Raw genomic sequence first — 17274 nt, forward strand, 5'->3', positions numbered from 1 at the left:
AGAAATGCACGTCCCATGGACCTGAATATTAATCCATCAGCTTATGAATACTGCATGCATCATGCAATGTATTGCTCCCACTACTTTCCTGGTATGACCAGTGTTGTCTGGGCAGCTCACAATGTCGTCCCAGCGGTTTTCCCTGCACGATTCAATCTGGCCTTGTAATGAATCTGAACAGGGCTTTGATGGATGGGGAGAGTTTTCCATAATGAAATGAGCAAACATCAGCCAAGGTTTGTGAATTACCAACTTTCGGGGACATTTATCAAAACTGGTGCACAAGAGAAGTAGAGCAGTTGCCCATAGTAGCCAATCAGAACAAAAGAACCTGCATTTGACCAGTTGCTATGGAAACTTCTCCACTGTACACTAGTTTTGATACATCTCTTTTTGGTATTTAAAAAGCCAAAGGAAAATCACATCCATTCATAGCTGGCTACCACTACATATGGAAACCACACAGCTGTTTAATATAATGAGGGACATTTACCAGGACTGGAGTTCCAATACACCAGAGTAAGATGCGCCTAATTTATTTAGAGGCAGATGACTCTTTAATAAATTAGTTGCATCTCTGGCAGTCCCAGCTAGGGGCTGGCGGAGACTTCAGCTATAACTTACACCAGTTTTTGTGTGAGTTGTAGCAAATCTGGCGGACCGCGCAAAGCCCTGCCCCTCCTACAAAGCCCCACCCTTTTAATCACTACTTAAAAAAGTATCGAGAAGCTCAAAAAGTCACACACTATGGAGAAAATATGGAGTGCACCATAATTTGCGACTTTTTAATGTGTAAACACTTTAGTACATTCCCCTCAGTGGGTTTAAGAGCTCTTGTTTGCTGTACATAAGACCACTTCTCATTAAATGTGTTCCGTCAAATCATCATGAACAAATATACCGTATATGTCTAAAAAGATACAAGCTTTGATCCACATACGGGAACCACGTGGAATTCATAAAAACAAAATGTTTAATTTGTACATCTGATGTATATCTGGACTGTAATTTCAAGTCGGAAGCTAAATCATTTCTATCAAAGGTATTTTATGGTTCAGTAAATGAGATCCATGAAAAAGTGCAAGGCAAAGCACTGTGCAAAACTGCCTTTTTAACCTGGGTGCACCAACCAGCCTGCCTCCGACTCCCTTTACTAGATGGAATGACACCGATTTCTACTGATAATATACACTTCAGTACAAAAAGGCACCCACTGCATACTCACCATATTGAACTCATTCTAGTGAGATGAAGATTGCAGACAACCAGGGGAACCATGATTGGGCTAAATTATTTGCCCCAACACCACTGTAACCATGAATTCCACACAAACATCTTAAGACAATAGCAGTACAATGTATTCTTCAGACCCGCTGGATGGGCCCTTGACCTGTTTACCAGCAGGAAGATGCTTAGGCAAGTGCATTTAAAGAAAAAAAAACGCATGCAATAGTATGTCTGGATTTATGTACACAGCGTACACAGCTGCCAGTTCAATATCCGGCATTGTCTGTCAGTCAGCAATCTCTGCACGTTTACATTTGTCTTACAGAACTAACATCGGTAATTTACTCAAACTGAAATAGCAGAGCAGCAAAGGGTTAACTGGATCTTTTTTTTATTTAGACGTGCCGTGAGGTGTGTAGGTAATAGGAATAAATGAACAGAATAGACTGCAAATCAAATGTGATTTTCCAAAAAACAAACTATATATAGTAGTGTACGTGCATGCAGAAGCACCCAAGGACAACCACTCTGACCTACTGTTCTGTATATACGCAGCAGATGAGTGGACTTTCTCTGTAATGTACCCTGTATATTAAGGGATTTTTCAATTCCTAAATTGCTATACAAGGTAAGCAGTGATTTTATGATCAATGGTGTCATCAATTCCTAGTGAACTGCAATTTAGGTTGCAAAATGGCAGCCTCCAGCGCAATTACCAGAGAAATAAATAAGCTACCACTTTCTGGCCTGTATTTTTTAATGTGAATGAAACAAGAAAATGCTAAATGTGTGGCAAATCACAAGCATCTCACATCTTAAAGGGGTTTTCCAGGATTACTGTGGTTTTAAAAACAAGGTATGCTCATGAAATCCCTTCCCTGTGCTAATTTTTTTAATTTAGACTCCTCTGACCAGTTTTCACCATGTAAACGAATCGTTCTGGTTTGTTTCCACCCTGTATGTAGCACTTCCTGTTGATGTGTCCAACCAAACCCATGATGCACTTCTCCTTCCCCTGCCACAGCTCCAGCACCGCCCCGAACACCCAGCTATAGTTACTTGAACAATTTGTTCTCATTGCCCCTGTTTCTGCGTTGACACCCCCATGGACATAACAACACAGGACATAGTCCTGTGACCACAGCCCAGAACCGAAGATAGGAGCAATAAAGGTAAAACAAATATATTACACCAGGCATACTCAACCTGCGGCCCTCCAGCTGTTGCAAAACTACAACTCCCATCATTCCCTGACAGCCTACAGCTATCATCCTACAGAAGGGCATTGTTTTACAACAGCTAGAGGGCCGCAGGTTGAGCATCCCTATATTACACAATTACAGCTACCTTCAGAAGTGATTTTTTGTAAAAGGATGTTGAGATGAAAACAGGAAAACCCCTTTAAGTTCTCCATAACCAGGAATGGATAGATTTGCGATACCTTTATCTGCAGGAAATATGTATCGCAATTACGTGAAAGGTCTTTATCACGGAATCCTTGGATGATTATTTTAAGTTCCCCATGAAGCACCAATGCAGATGCACTAAAGACAGGGGATAAAAAAAGCCCATAATAAATATCAGGAGTGGTGCTTGACGGAATAAGAAAATATAATGTATACAATTCCATACATGATACTGAACTGGTTTTGGCTATGTTCAGCGTGCACATAAAAAGACATCCCACAGTACTTAGATTGTGTGTGTTACCTGTTTATCTCTCAGGCAGACAGATACTTGTATACAACGAAACACATGGAACTATGGTTTTATAAGTGCAGAAGCCTTCACCGTAAGCAGAGGCATAGGTGTGCCAGCCCCATGATATGCAGTAGTTTCCCTCTGTGAATATGTAGGTAAGCAGCTTTATGTAAATGCAGTAAGTATACACACAGAGCCCAGTAACTAATCTTGCTATTGATATACAGTACATGTTTCCATACCGTTCAGACTTCTATTTTGCAGCAATGTGAACCTGCCAGGTTGCGGAGACAGGATAAGGGCCATTCTTAAACAGTTTTTGCCCTTTCTGTCAGTCCAAGGTAAGCAAGGAAGGAGTGCTTCGGTGTGGTGACACCAGGGGGTGCCGTCTGAGGTCTGGGAGGATGGAATGTGACATCGTAATGGTTCTTAGGAAAGAGCATTGTTAAGGGAATGAGATGAGCAAATTCTGAGTTCTGGTACCTATCCAAGCATGATAAGTTACCATTTACTGCAAAGGCTTTAAGTGCTAAATGTGTCTCCATGCCACTGCTTTGAGCAGCAGACATAGCCACTGTTTGGAGAGCCTGCGAGGCAGACATGACAGAGAGAGGTGACAAGAGGCTCCTAGTGTCATTGACGGGGAGCAATAGGGTAGCCTCTTTCTGGTTTGTGGTCTGGGTTTTCTTCTCTTCTTCCAAGAATTCACCATTTTGGTGCTTCTTAACATGACGGCTGAAGACAAAAGGGTGGGTGGTCTTAAACAGGCACTCCTCGCAGCTGAAGGTCTGGCGGGGAGAGTGCTTGAGCTTTTTGTGCAAATTGAGATTGTCTTTGCGCTTGCAGCTATAGCTGCACTGGTCACAGTGAAAGGGGCGCTCTCCGGTGTGGACACGCACATGCTCAATCAGCTTATTGGCCGTCTTTGAGAGGTAGCCACACTGGTCACACTTGTAATGATTCCCGAGCCGATGCTCACGGATGTGCACTTCCAGCTCCAGCTGGTTAGCCTTGACCGTCTTGCAGATCCGACACTTGTACTCCATCTTGTAGTGCGTTTTCAAGTGACATTCGATGGCTGCAGGGCGGTTTGTGGAGTAAATGCAGAATGGACACCTAGCGAGGAAGCCAAAAAGAGCATATTGACAGTGTTATTCTTACCAGCTTGTGTATAACATCATTACATAATGAAGACACACATAGATACACATTGACTGTGCTTTCCTATGGTGTAATACTGACAGTTTACCGGAAACTTACTGACATCTACCACTTAGCTGCTACAGCAACCCAATAATACCATTTAATGTCTCAAGGAATTATCTGCAGGAGCCTGTTTCTGGAAGCCTGTAGTCTGTGACTGCATACTAGTTGGAGACTGATCTGCAAGTCAGCCTTAAATTACATACAACCCCTAATGTTAATGGACTGTTCCTGAAGGTAAAAGCGTTGTTCAGGAGTAGGAAATATATCTACTTTCTTTCACAATCAGTGCTATACCTTGCTAAGGGTTGCATCTGATATTGCATCTCAGCTCCACTGTGAGCAGTGCCCTGACTCCCTTTAAGAAGCCGTGAGACGAAACCAGACAAGCGAATTGGGAATTTTGGGCTTATAAAATGTTTTTAGAAAAGTTTTTATCTTGTAAGTATAATTAATAAAAGGAAGCATAGCAGTGCCACTCAGATTTTACACAGGGCGTCTGCTCGTTGTTTCCTGATTACCAACTCAGGTGGATCCTGTGGTGGGTAAGGAGACTCACAACCGTAAGTCTGAAGGTGGATTTAAAGCTAAAGCAGAGTGGTGAAGTACTGGAGCAGTGTAAGAGCTCGGCTTCTGGAAAGAGAGATACACCACACGTGGATCAAGACCCACTGTTGAGTTCAGCCATCACTAATGGAAGCTGATCAGACACATCAGGTTACAAAGAGAGATCATTGAGGAGAGGAAAATAAAACGGCATAGGGACTAAAAGCTTTTATTCACTCTGAGTTTCACAAACACTTTTTATAAGTGAGCAGGTTGAACTGTGGACAGGTGTGGCACTGTTTTTTAAAAAAATCCTGGACAACTCCTTTCAAGTAATTCTAGTCTACATTAAGGGCTCTTTCACACGAGCGGAAGCTGTGCGGGTAATCCGCTGCGTTTAAGAGTGCCAAGCCCCGCTCTGGACAGCAGAGACAGGGAGCATTAACATGATTGATAACGCTCCGTGCCTCTCTGTAATCTTTTTGCTACAAAATCACGGTGACAACTTTATCTCACTGTGATTTTGTAGTAAAAAGGTCACAGAGAGGCACGGAGCATTATCAATCATGTTAATGCTCCGTGTCTCTGCTGTCCAGTGCGGGGCTTGGCTCTCTTTCACGCAGTGGATTACCCGCACGGCTTCCGCTCGTGTGAAAGAGCTAAAGCTATAACACTATATTTGAGTAATTGGCATTTGAAACTATTTCAGATCTTCTGTGCTATTCTACATGAGAGCAGAATAGTGTAGGAGAGTTAAAGCTTGGGGATATAGATATTCATTAGGGATCGACCGATATCGATTTTTTAGGGCCGATACCGATAATTTGTGAACTTTCAGGCCGATAGCCGATAATTTATACCGATATTCTGGGAATTTTCATTTTTGGAAAAAATTCCTACACAAATCTGCTGAAAATTAATATGTTTATTGTTAACGTGTATTTTTATTTTTTGTAAATCTTTCTTTTTCATTCATACTTAATATTTTTGTGTTTTTTATTTTTTATTTATTTTTTACTAACTTTTAGAACCCTTGTCCTATTCACCCTGATAGATCTCTATCAGGGTGAATAGGATCTCACACTGTCCCTGCTGCTCTGTGCTTTGTGCACACAGCAGCATGGAGCTGAACATGGCAGCCAGGGCTTCAGTAGCGTCCTGGCTGCCATGGTAACCGATCGGAGCCCCAGGATTACACAGCTGGGGCTCCGATCGGAGGAGCAGGGGAGAGGGGATCCTGTGGCCACTGCCACCAATGATTAATACTGAGGGGGGGGGCTTGGGTGGGGGGCGCACTGCGCCACCAATGATTAATACTGGGGGGCTTGGGGGGGGCGCACTGCGCCACCAATGAAGAGAAATCTCTCATTAATTCATATACAGGAGGCGGGAGCTGGCTGCAGAATCACATAGCCGGCTCCCGACCTCTATGAGCGGTAGCTGCGATCCGCGGCACCTAAGGGGTTAACTACCGCAGATCGCAGCTACAGATCATAGAGGTCGGGAGCCGGCTATGTGATTCTGCAGCCAGCTCCCGCCTCCTGTATATGAATTAATGAAAGAGTTATCTTCATTGGTGGAGCGGTGGCCACAGCCCCGCCCCTTCTCTTGTCCTCTCTCCTCTAATTGGCGGCAGCAGCAGCACAGGGGGAGGGAGACACTGCTTCCTTCTCCCCTGTGCTGCTGAGGGAACACAGGGAGCGCTGAGAGCAGCGCGTTCTGTGTTCCCAATATGTTATCGGTATATCGGCAAAATAGTTGCCGATACCGATAACTGTAAAAATCCTCAATATCGGCCGATAATATCGGTAAAACCGATAATCGGTGGATCCCTAATATTCATTATATTTAGTATTTTCCTGCGTAGATGCTGGAAGGGCTCATAGAGAAAGCTTGTGAGTCCTGCTCCCCCACCCGTGCACTGCTGATTGCCAGATTTTCCTTTATGAGTTTGTATACAGGGAGAACTGTCTATCACTCTGTGTAAGTGAGGGAAGCAGGAGTCACAAGCTTTCTTTTAGTCCGGCCAGCATTTATGCAGCTTTTCGCATGACAATTTTAATATATTAAATCAACTCATTGAAATGTATGTATCTCCAATCACACAGCCTCACATGTACAGGGGTACTTGAACATAAAGATAGATGAGGATAACCAAATAAAACAAATGAGTCAAAAATATTAGACTTGTTCAAATCATTTATTTGAGGAAAATTATCCAATATCACGTCTGTGAGTGGCAAAAGTATGTGAGCCTTTAGAATTAGGAGATAATAATTTGAAGGTGAAATTTAGAATCAGGTGTTTTTCAATGGGATGACAATGAGGTGTGAGTGGGCAACCTGTTTTATTTAAAGAACCAGGATCTATCAAAGTCACAACACATTTGTGGAATAAACAAAGGAGATTTCTGAGGATCTCAGAAGAAGAGTTGTTGATGCTCATCAGACTGGAAAGGGTTAAAAAACCATTTCTAAAGTCTTATGTCTCTGGAGTCTGGACCCCACCAATCCATAGTCAGACAGATTGTGTATAAGACCTTTATTACCCTCCCCAGGAATAGTTGACCAACAAAGATCACTTCAAGAGCAAGGCGTGTAACAGTCTGTGAGGTCACAATGGAACCCAAGGTAACCTGTAAGCAACTAAAGGCCTTTCTCACATTAATTAAGCAGGAGGATAGAAATTTCTGGTTTAAATGAGAAGAGTTGTGTTTGGAGAAACTCAGGAACGCAGCTTCAGATCCACAAAAGAAAACAGTGTTTTAATCAGGTGAACTACAGCTATTTGTGTAAGCAGTTGGACAGGGAGACCTGACATTCGCTTTATTGTTTTGGAATGGCCAAGTCAAAGTCCTGGCCTCAATCCAATAAAAATGCTGTGGAAGGACTTGAAGTGAGCAGTTAATGGGAGGAAACCCACCAATATATCAGAGTTGAAGCTGTTTTGTACAGGGGAATGGGCTAATTTATTCCAAACCAATGTGCAGAATTAATCAACAATTAATGGAAACGTTTAGTTGCAGTTATTACTGCACAAGGGGGTCACACCAGATACTGAAAGCAAAGGTTCACATACTTCTGTCACTTACAGGCATGTAATATTGGATCATTTTCTTCAATAAATAAATGACCAAGTCTAAAATGTTTAATCTGATTATCTTTATCTACTTTTAGGACTTGTGTGATGTTGTTTTAAGTCAAATTTATGCAGAAATATAGAAAATTCCGAAGGTTTCACAAACTTCCAAGCACCACTGTAGGGCTGCATTTACAGTACAGACCAAAAGTTTGGACACACCTTCTCATTCAAAGAATTTTCTTTATTTTCATGACTATGAAGGCATCAAAACTATGAATTAACACATGTGGAATTATATACATAACAAACAAGTGTGAAACAACTGAAAATATGTCATATTCTAGGTTCTTCAAAGTAGCCACCTTTTGCTTTGATTACTGCTTTGCACACTCTTGGCATTCTCTTGATGAGCTTCAAGAGGTAGTCCCCTGAAATGGTCTTCCAACAGTCTTGAAGGAGTTCCCAGAGATGCTTAGCACTTGTTGGCCCTTTTGCCTTCACTCTGCGGTCCAGCTCACCCCAAACCATCTCGATTGGGTTCAGGTCCGGTGACTGTGGAGGCCAAGTCATCTGGCACAGCACCCCATCACTCTCCTTCATGGTCAAATAGCCCTTACTTTCAAAGTTTTCCCAATTTTTCGGCTGACTGACTGACCTTCATTTCTTAAAGTAATGATGGGCACTAGTTTTTCTTTACTTAGCTGCTTTTTTCTTGCCATAATACAAATTCTAACAGTCTATTCAGTAGGACTATCAGCTGTGTATCCACCTGACTTCTCCTCAACGCAACTGATGGTCCCAACCCCATTTATAAGGCAAGAAATCCCACTTATTAAACCTGACAGGGCACACCTGTGAAGTGAAAACCATTTCAGGGGACTACCTCTTGAAGCTCATCAAGAGAATGCCAAGAGTGTGCAAAGCAGTAATCAAAGCAAAAGGTGGCTACTTTGAAGAACCTAGAATATGACATATTTTCAGTTGTTTCACACTTGTTTGTTATGTATATAATTCCACATGTGTTAATTCATAGTTTTGATGCCTTCAGTGTGAATCTACAATTTTCATAGTCATGAAAATAAAAAAACTCTTTGAATGAGAAGGTGTGTCCAAACTTTTGGTCTGTACTGTACATATATAACCACTGCCACTATTTCTACTTTTGTGTCAGTCATTAAAGTTTGTTTTGGATTTGAAGATATTGAAGATCAGATTGGTGGGGGTTTAACACCCACCTATTAACGCTTTTAAGCTGCCACTGGCAATGGAAACAAAACAGTAGATGAACCAAATGCATAAGGCCCAGTCCACTGTGTAGTGACTGTACAGTTGCACTGCCGCCAGTGCTGGACTGAGGTTCCTGGGGCCCCCCAGAGGAAATTATTCTTGAGGCCCAACCACTATATCATCAATAAAGTTTAATATGTTTTGTATCACAGAAATAGAGGAGTGATTGGCTCCAAAGGCAGCCAAATGTTTTATTTTTTATCTCCTGGATCTTTGGGGCCTATTATGGTATCAAAGCCTGGGCCCACTGGATGATCATTCGGTACTCTGGTGGGCCAGTCCAAAACTGATTGCAGCTAAGCTCCCATTTAAGTGATCAGTGCATTTCATTCCCCATCATTGCAGATTGATGCGTGATATCCCAGAAGCCTCTATTGGTAGTTGGAGACTGTCAGTAAACAGATGATGTTGAAGGCTGCCTGTCAACAGTGCAAATTGCTATGTGAATGAGTCTAGAGAGTTATTCACACTGTGCTCGCACTAGGAAGCAAATAGGATTGCTTTCTCTGTGTATTATTGAAGCTCTGGGGTACATCAGGATTGCTAAGAGATTAGAAAATGATCCCATTTTGTAAAGTTTTGAAATGAAGAAAACTAACATTCATTATATGATACAGAAAGAAAAACACTTAGCAAATAAGAGCTTGTGTGTATGTGTCCTATATCATTGTTATTAAAATATGTGTGATTATTTATTAACTTACATGTGATAATATACATACACATGTGCACTTTTTTTCTGAACTTATAATTGTTGCCTTCAATACACAAACTACTGCATTGTGCTTCAGCAGTGCTGGTGCTCACACAGATAGGAAGCTGAATGTCACACCGAGGACAGATACATCCCATGAGTGCTCTCTGGCTTGCCAAATACTTGGGATTATGGAAGACATTTTTAGCATTTAAAGTGAACCTGTTCAATCACATCAGTGCTGGATCAGTGGTGGTTTAACAGGTGAGTACTACTGCAGCCAGATTTTTTTTTTTAACTCCTGGACAACACCTTTACTGGCCTTATCCCCCCTAGCCAGCAATTGTCATAAATAATACTCACCCATTTTATCCACCACCACTTCCAGCGCCCCTCTGATCCTGCAGCCATGATGTCATCTTCTGAGACCTGACCATGAGGACTTGAAAGATTGTGCTGAAAGCAGCAGGGGATAAACTGGGCGAGTACACACATCTTTATTATTAAAGGGGTACTTGAATACTTCCCATCTGGGGCATTTATGACATATCAATAGGATATGCCATAAATGTCCAATAGGTGCAGGTCCCACCTCCCCTATCTCAAAGATGGGACTCTGAAATGAATGGAGAGCAAGCGATGCTATAAAACTTCTGAGAATAACTGGCTTGGCTGGCTACTGCACATGTGCCACATGCTCTCATTTTTACAAAGGGGGTCTGTTCTTGAGAAAGCAGCAGATTCCCAAGGTGGGACCCCACCTTTCAGACTTTTATGGCATATCTTATCAAAATTACAGCCATGCCGTCCCATTCATTTCAATTGGATGGCTCGTTCCTATACACTTCTATAGGAGTGATCCGTCCCATTGAAATGAATAGGACGGCATGGGTGTAATTACACCTGCTCACCGCTGCAGGTGCAACGGCGAGCAAGTAAACAATGAAGAGGAGGCAGCACTGGGACAGCTGATCAACGGGGGTGCCTGGTGTTGGACCCCAGCCATTCTGATATTGATGACCTATCCAGAGGATAGTTGAAGTAGAAAAGTCGCAGCAGCATCTCCGTTTTTTCTTTTTATTGCGAAAACTTCACAGCATATACACAAATAAAGTGCAACGTCTCGGCTGTTACCAGCCTTTATCAAGCATGTTAATGCTTGACAAAGGCTGGTAACAGCCGAAACGTTGCACTTTATTTGTGTATATGCTGTGAAGTTTTCGCAATAAAAAGAAAAAAAAACAGAGATGCTGCTGCGACTTTTCTACTTCAACTTTCTGGTGTGACCGCTGTGGATCCGTGGTCCTCTTGGCGGCTGTTGCATTCTGGTGACCCGATGAGACCGTGTGTGCTGCTTTCATTCCTTTTTCTACTATCGAGAGGATAGGTCATCAATAAATATAACTTGGACAACCCCTTTAGGACTTTTGTAGTTAAGCACCCCTTCATTATATAGCAGGCTCCCATTCTTAAAACAGATGCTTTGGAAAAAGAGCTCTTTGGTGATGTTGGCACCTTCACCTCAGAATTTTCTAAGTAATCAGTTTGTTACATAGAGAATATGGTGGCAGAAAAATACCACGTGGTCCATCTGGTCTGCCCTTACACTTCCTTTTAATTTTTCTTCTTAAACTCATTGAATGTGGGTTTCCAAACCAAATCTGCAGAAAATGTATTCTAAGCATCTACTGCTCTTTCAGTAAAATCTGATTTTCTAACATTGCTTCTTATCCCCCTCCCCCCAGTGTATGACATGTTCCTTGTACTAAAAACTATGCCAAGACAAACTGAAGTCCTGCTAAAACTACATGAACCATGTTTAGACAAGTGTAAAGGACAGAAAAAGTGGGACAAATAACATAGTACTAATTTTATAAGAATTTACCTTAGATTATAAAAACACTGTGACTGATGATAGTTTAGCAATAAGAAGTAAAATCAAGCAATAAAATAATCATTAAATACAACAGGATGTTACATATGCTTAACACAGGAAAAGTTTTTGTACTTGCTTTCCTTACTTGAGCCCACCGGTAGGGACTGTGTGGCATTTCTTGTGTTCTACCAGCTGTTCCGGTGTCTTCATGAACTTATGGCACACGTCACACTCGTACATTCGAGTAATCAGGTGAATCTGCAGGTGTCGTTCAAACATTGGTTTTGTTTTGCAGACAAAATTGCAGAACACACATTCAAAACCTGCAATAAGAAATTACATTAGTGTAGGACCAAAGTAAATTCTGATACCTTGTTATGAAAAAATGAAAAGAACGCTGGGTGTGGAGAACATGGTGTGGAATGAGGGGCATTGTAGGGCTGTAGTGGCAATTTCTGGACGGGGTTGCCCTGATCAGGATGGGTGCTCTATATTTAGGCTACTTTCAAACTGGCGTTTCTGGGTCCGCTTGTGAGATCCGTTTCAGGCCCAAAACGGATCAGTTCAGCCCCAATGCATTCTGAATGGATAAGGATCCGTTCAAAATGCATAAATTTTGCTGCGTTTGGTCTCCGTTGCGTTTTTTAGACGGTCACTAAAATGCAGCTTGCAGCGTTTTGGTGACCTTCTGACTATGCGGAGCCTAACGGATCCGTCTTGACTTACAATGTAAGTCAATGGGGACGGATCCGTTTTTCACTGACACAATATGGTGCAATTGAAAACGGATCCGTCCCCCATTGACTTACAATGTAAGTCAAGACGGATCTGTTTTGACTTAGACTTTTTTTTTATGAATAATGCAAACAGATCCGTTTTGAACGGATACAAGCGTTTGCATTATTGGTGCGGATCCGTCTGTGCAGATACAAGACAGATCCGCACCAAACACGAGTGTGAAAGTAGCCTTAGATTGGCGGGTTACATTAGGGTCCCTGGCTCATAACGTAGGTACTTTCAGGGACAGTCCTATCTGCTCAGCACACTGTTGGGAGATACAGTCCTGATCAAAAATTTAAGACCACTTGAAAAATGGCAAAAAAATCATATTTTACATTGTTGGATCTTAACAAGGTTCCAAGTAAAGCTTCAACATGCAACAAGAAGAAATAAGAGTGAGACAAAAAAAATGTGAGCATCCAATTAATTGAAAATAACGATTAAACTGAAACATGCTGTTTTTCAGCTGATCCAAATTTTAGGACCACTTGCCTTTAAAAGGCCAAATCTGTGCAAAGATGTGGATTCATTGTCATTCTGTCGGGTAGTCACACGTTGTGATGGCAAAGGCAAAAAAACTCTCCCTTTTTGAACGTGGTCGGGTTGTTGAACTGCATAAGCAGGGTCTCTCACAGCGCGCCATCGCTGCTGAGGTGGGACGCAGTAAGACAGTCATTTGGAATTTCTTAAAGGGCTTCTGTCACCCCACAAAAGTCATTTTTATTTTTTTGGATAGTTACATTCCTTATAGCGCGATATAGGAGAATATAATCTTATCACTTACTTTCATGCGGCCGTTTCTTTAGAAAACGAAGTTTTATAATATGTAAATCCGGTCTCTACCAGCAAGTAGGGCGTCTACTTGCTGGTAGCCGCAGCAGAAAACCACCCCCTCGCCGTGTTGATTGACAGGGCCAGCCGTGATCTCCTCCTCCGGCCGGCCCTGTCAGTATTTCAAAAATCGCGCGCCTCTGTTCATTCGTCGCAGGCGCTCTGAGATGAGGAGGCTCGTCTCCTCAGAACTCCCTCAGTGCGCCTGCGCCGATGACATCACCTAAAGAGCAGACGTCATCGGCGCAGGCGCACTGAGGGAGTTCTGAGGAGATGAGCCTCCTCATCTCAGAGCGCCTGCGCCGAATGAACAGAGGCGCGCGATTTTTGAAATACTGACAGGGCCGGCCGGAGGAGGAGATCACGGCTGGCCCTGTCAATCAACACGGCGAGGGGGCGGTTTTCTGCTGCGGCTACCAGCAAGTAGACGCCCTACTTGCTGGTAGAGACCGGATTTACATATTATAAAACTTCGTTTTCTAAAGAAACGGCCGCATGAAAGTAAGTGATAAGATTATATTCTCCTATATCGCGCTATAAGGAATGTAACTATCCAAAAAAATAAAAATGACTTTTGTGGGGTAACAGAAGCCCTTTAAATGATCCTGAGGGTTATGGAACAAAAAAGTCAAGTGGAAGACCCAAAAAAATTTCATCAGCACTGAGCCGCAGGATCCAATTGGCTGTCCGTCAAGACACTGGACGATCCTCGACCCAAATTAAGGCCCTTACTGGTGCTGACTGCAGCCCCATAACCATCAGACGGCATCTCAGACTGAAGGGCTTCAAAAACAAAAAACGTCTTCAAAGACCTCGTCTCCTTGAATGCCACAGAAATGCTCGTTTGGACTTTGCAAGAGAGCACCAAACATGGGACATTCAAAGGTGGAAGAAAGTTTTATTCTCTGATGAGAATTTTTTTTACCTTGATGGTCCTGATGGTTTCCAACAATACCGACATGACAAACAGATCCCACCTGAGATGTTTTCTACGCGCCACAGTGGAGGGGGCGCCATAATGGTCGCTACAGTACACAATACCCGCAGGACAAGGGACTTCTTCCAGGAGAATAACATCACTCTTTTGGCCCATCCTGCATGTTCCCCTGATCTAAATCCAATTGAGAACCTTTGGGGATGGATGGCAAAGGAAGTTTACAAAAATGGACAACAGTTCCACACAGTAGATGGCCTTCGTGCGGCCGTCTTCACCACTTGGAGAAATGTTCCCACTCACCTCATGGAAACGCTTGCATCAAGCCTGCAGAAACTAATTTTGGAAGTGATAAACAATAACGGCGGAGCTACTCATTACTGAGTTCATGTTTGGAAGTTGGATTTCTGTTTTGGGGGAGTTTAGTTTTTTTTTGGAGGTGTGGTCCTAAACTTTTGATCAGCTGAAAAACAGCCTGTTTTAGTTTATTCGTTGTTTTCATTAAATTGAATGCTCAAAAAATGTTTTGTCTCACTCCCATTTCTTCTTGTTGCATGTTGAAGCTCTACTTGGAACCTTGTTAAGATCCAGCCATGCTAAATATGATTTTTTGCCATTTTTCAAGTGGTCTTAAACTTTTGATCAGGACTGTACATGCAACCTGACCCAGTCCTGGAGCTACATTCCATGAGTGGATGAACTTGCACAGGTAACTTATCATCAAAATCCTTGGTTACTGGTAAGACCTCTCCTCCATTTCCTATGATTCTGATATATATATATATATCTGTGATCTTTAACGGGGTTGTCTCATTTCAGCAAATGGCATTTATCATGTAGACATGACAAGTTAATACAAGGTGCTTACTAATGTATTGTGATTGTCCATACTGCCTCCTTTGTTGGCTTGATTCATTTTACATTGCATTATACAGCGCTCCTATCCAGGGGTTATGTTCACACTGCAATCCAGCAGTGGTGGCCGTGCTTGCACACTGTTGGAAAAAGCGCCAGCCTAGGCACACTCCACGGTCCCAGCCACCAGAGAGACCAGCGCCTTTTCCAATGCTGTGTAAGCATGGCCAAGCATGGATAAGAGGAGTGTATAAAATGTGATGGAAAAACAAATCAAGCATGGACAATCAATATACATAGCATTAACTTTCTCTACATGATAAATGCCGTTTGCTGAAGTGACACAACCCCTTTAACCTCCTCACAGTCACATTAAAATTGGAAAAACCCTCCAAAAAATTTAACTTTTTTTTATTGTAGATTTTTAATATGTGTCTGAAGTAAATATTGTTGGTGCACAACTCAGGGGACACAATTGTATTTTTAACTCCTTAGTGACAAAATTAATTTTAGCCTTAAAGGGAACCTGTCACGTTGAACATGGTGTTTGAGCTGCAGGGAGCATGTTATAGAGCAGGAGGAGCTGAGCAGATTGATATATAGTTTTATGGGAAAAGATTCAGTAATTCTTATATTTCAGTTATTTAAGTTTCTGCTCATTCTGGGCTTTGAAGTCAGGGAGGAGGTCCTATCAGAGATTGAGAGCCTTCCCTCTATGACTGTGTATACATAGATAGCTGTCAATCACTGATAGAACCACCTCCCTAACTTAAAAGCTCAGAATGAGCAGGAATGTAAATGAATGAAATATAACTTGTACTGAATCTTTTCCCACAAAACAATATATATATCTGCTCAGCTTCACCATCTCTATAATGTGCTGCCTGCAGATTATTTAGAAATTTCATGGTGACAGGTTCCCTTTAAGGACCAGTAACATGTTCCCCCTTTGTGTTCCAGCAGTCATAACTTTTTAACTTTTTCTTCTAATTTAGCATTTTATTTTGCAGGATGAGTTGTGTTTAGAACCATTTTGGGGTATATTTAGTGTATTAACCTCCCTGGCGGTATGATTATGTCAGGAATTTTGTACCAAAAATGGTACAAATTTTTGCATGGAAATTTGGTGTTATGTATTGTAGGACTGCAATTCTTAGTAATTACTTACTTAAACCTGACCAAACAAGACTCTAGTAGACATCCCAGATGTGATAAAGTTTGAAACGCAAAATCATGAATTATAATCTAATAAATATTATAATTTTATTCAATAATGTAATAAAAAATTATGAAATTTGTCAAACAAAGAAAATTCAATAAACATCCTGAGTGCGATAAATTTTGAAACATGGGACTGCACAAAGTCCAACGTCACAATCAGGACAATGGAACCTGGTTTCTTTTCTGACTTTCTTTCCATTGCCATCTCTCTTTGAGCAGCAAACCACGCACATCCTGGTAGGTGCTGCCTTTTTTGCGGTTGGCGGGATGTAGTCCATAAAGTGATGACCAGTCAGGCGTTCTGGTTTGACAACGTCAACAGCACGATGTCCAGGTCTGTTCACAGCTGTTTACAGCTACTGATGGTTGATAAAAATCCGGTCAACCACCTTCCATATAAACTCAGAAGGAACAAGAGGCTTGTCACTCTTTGCTCTGTGCAGGATATATGCATTCCAAAGGCATTGTTCCAGAAGATGCCTGAAGATCTTCCTATAATATTTTTTTTTGCTGTTTGCACATAGCCGGATAAAATGTCATTGCCTGATCGGCTCTGTCGACACCTCCCATGGTGTTATTATAGTCTATCACGACTTGTGGCTTCAGCACATCTTTCCCACCTTTTGTGTGGACCATGGCAGTAGAGGTATTGTGCACAGTACTCATGAGACACACGTCCTTCTTGTCTCGCCAACGCATTGCCATCATCTTACCCTTTTGCCAGGCAACCTTTTATCTGGTTTTGAGTTTTTTCTTGGCAAACATAGATGGCATGTCACGTCGGTTAGGCCTAACGGTACCATATGCATCAGTCTTGTTTTGTAGCAAAACCTCAGACAGTTCCGGAGATGTGTAGAAATTGTCCGTGGTCACACAATACCCCTGGTTCAGCAATGGCTCCAGCAGTGTAAGGACAGATGATGTGGCCATCCCATAGCCGCTGTACCTGGGGTTGAACTTTGTCCCTTTACCGGTGTAAATGACCGAATTCCAGATGTACCCAGTGGATGACTCGCAGAGCATGTAGGATTGATGCCA

The 17274-nt window shown here is 42.2% G+C and overlaps 2 protein-coding genes across 3 annotated transcripts in view; one reads left to right on the plus strand and one right to left on the minus strand.

Annotated features, from left to right (window-relative positions):
• Positions 1-17274, plus strand: part of LOC120990016 — a 134408-nt gene that overhangs the window by 66619 nt on the left and 50515 nt on the right. The gene's annotated exons all lie outside the window — the stretch shown is intronic.
• ZNF827 (zinc finger protein 827) overlaps positions 2555-17274 on the minus strand; it is a 273636-nt gene continuing 258916 nt past the window's right edge. For both annotated transcript variants that reach the window (XM_040418517.1, XM_040418516.1), the window contains 2 exons: positions 11761-11938; positions 2555-4044 (listed from right to left, as the gene is read on the minus strand). In XM_040418517.1, coding sequence (XP_040274451.1) covers positions 3237-4044; positions 11761-11938 — 986 coding nt within the window. In that variant the 3' untranslated portion in view covers positions 2555-3236. The remainder of the gene's footprint in view (positions 4045-11760; positions 11939-17274) is intronic.

Source organism: Bufo bufo, chromosome 2 (assembly GCF_905171765.1).
Source record: "Bufo bufo chromosome 2, aBufBuf1.1, whole genome shotgun sequence".
NCBI classification, from domain to species: Eukaryota; Metazoa; Chordata; class Amphibia; order Anura; family Bufonidae; genus Bufo; species Bufo bufo.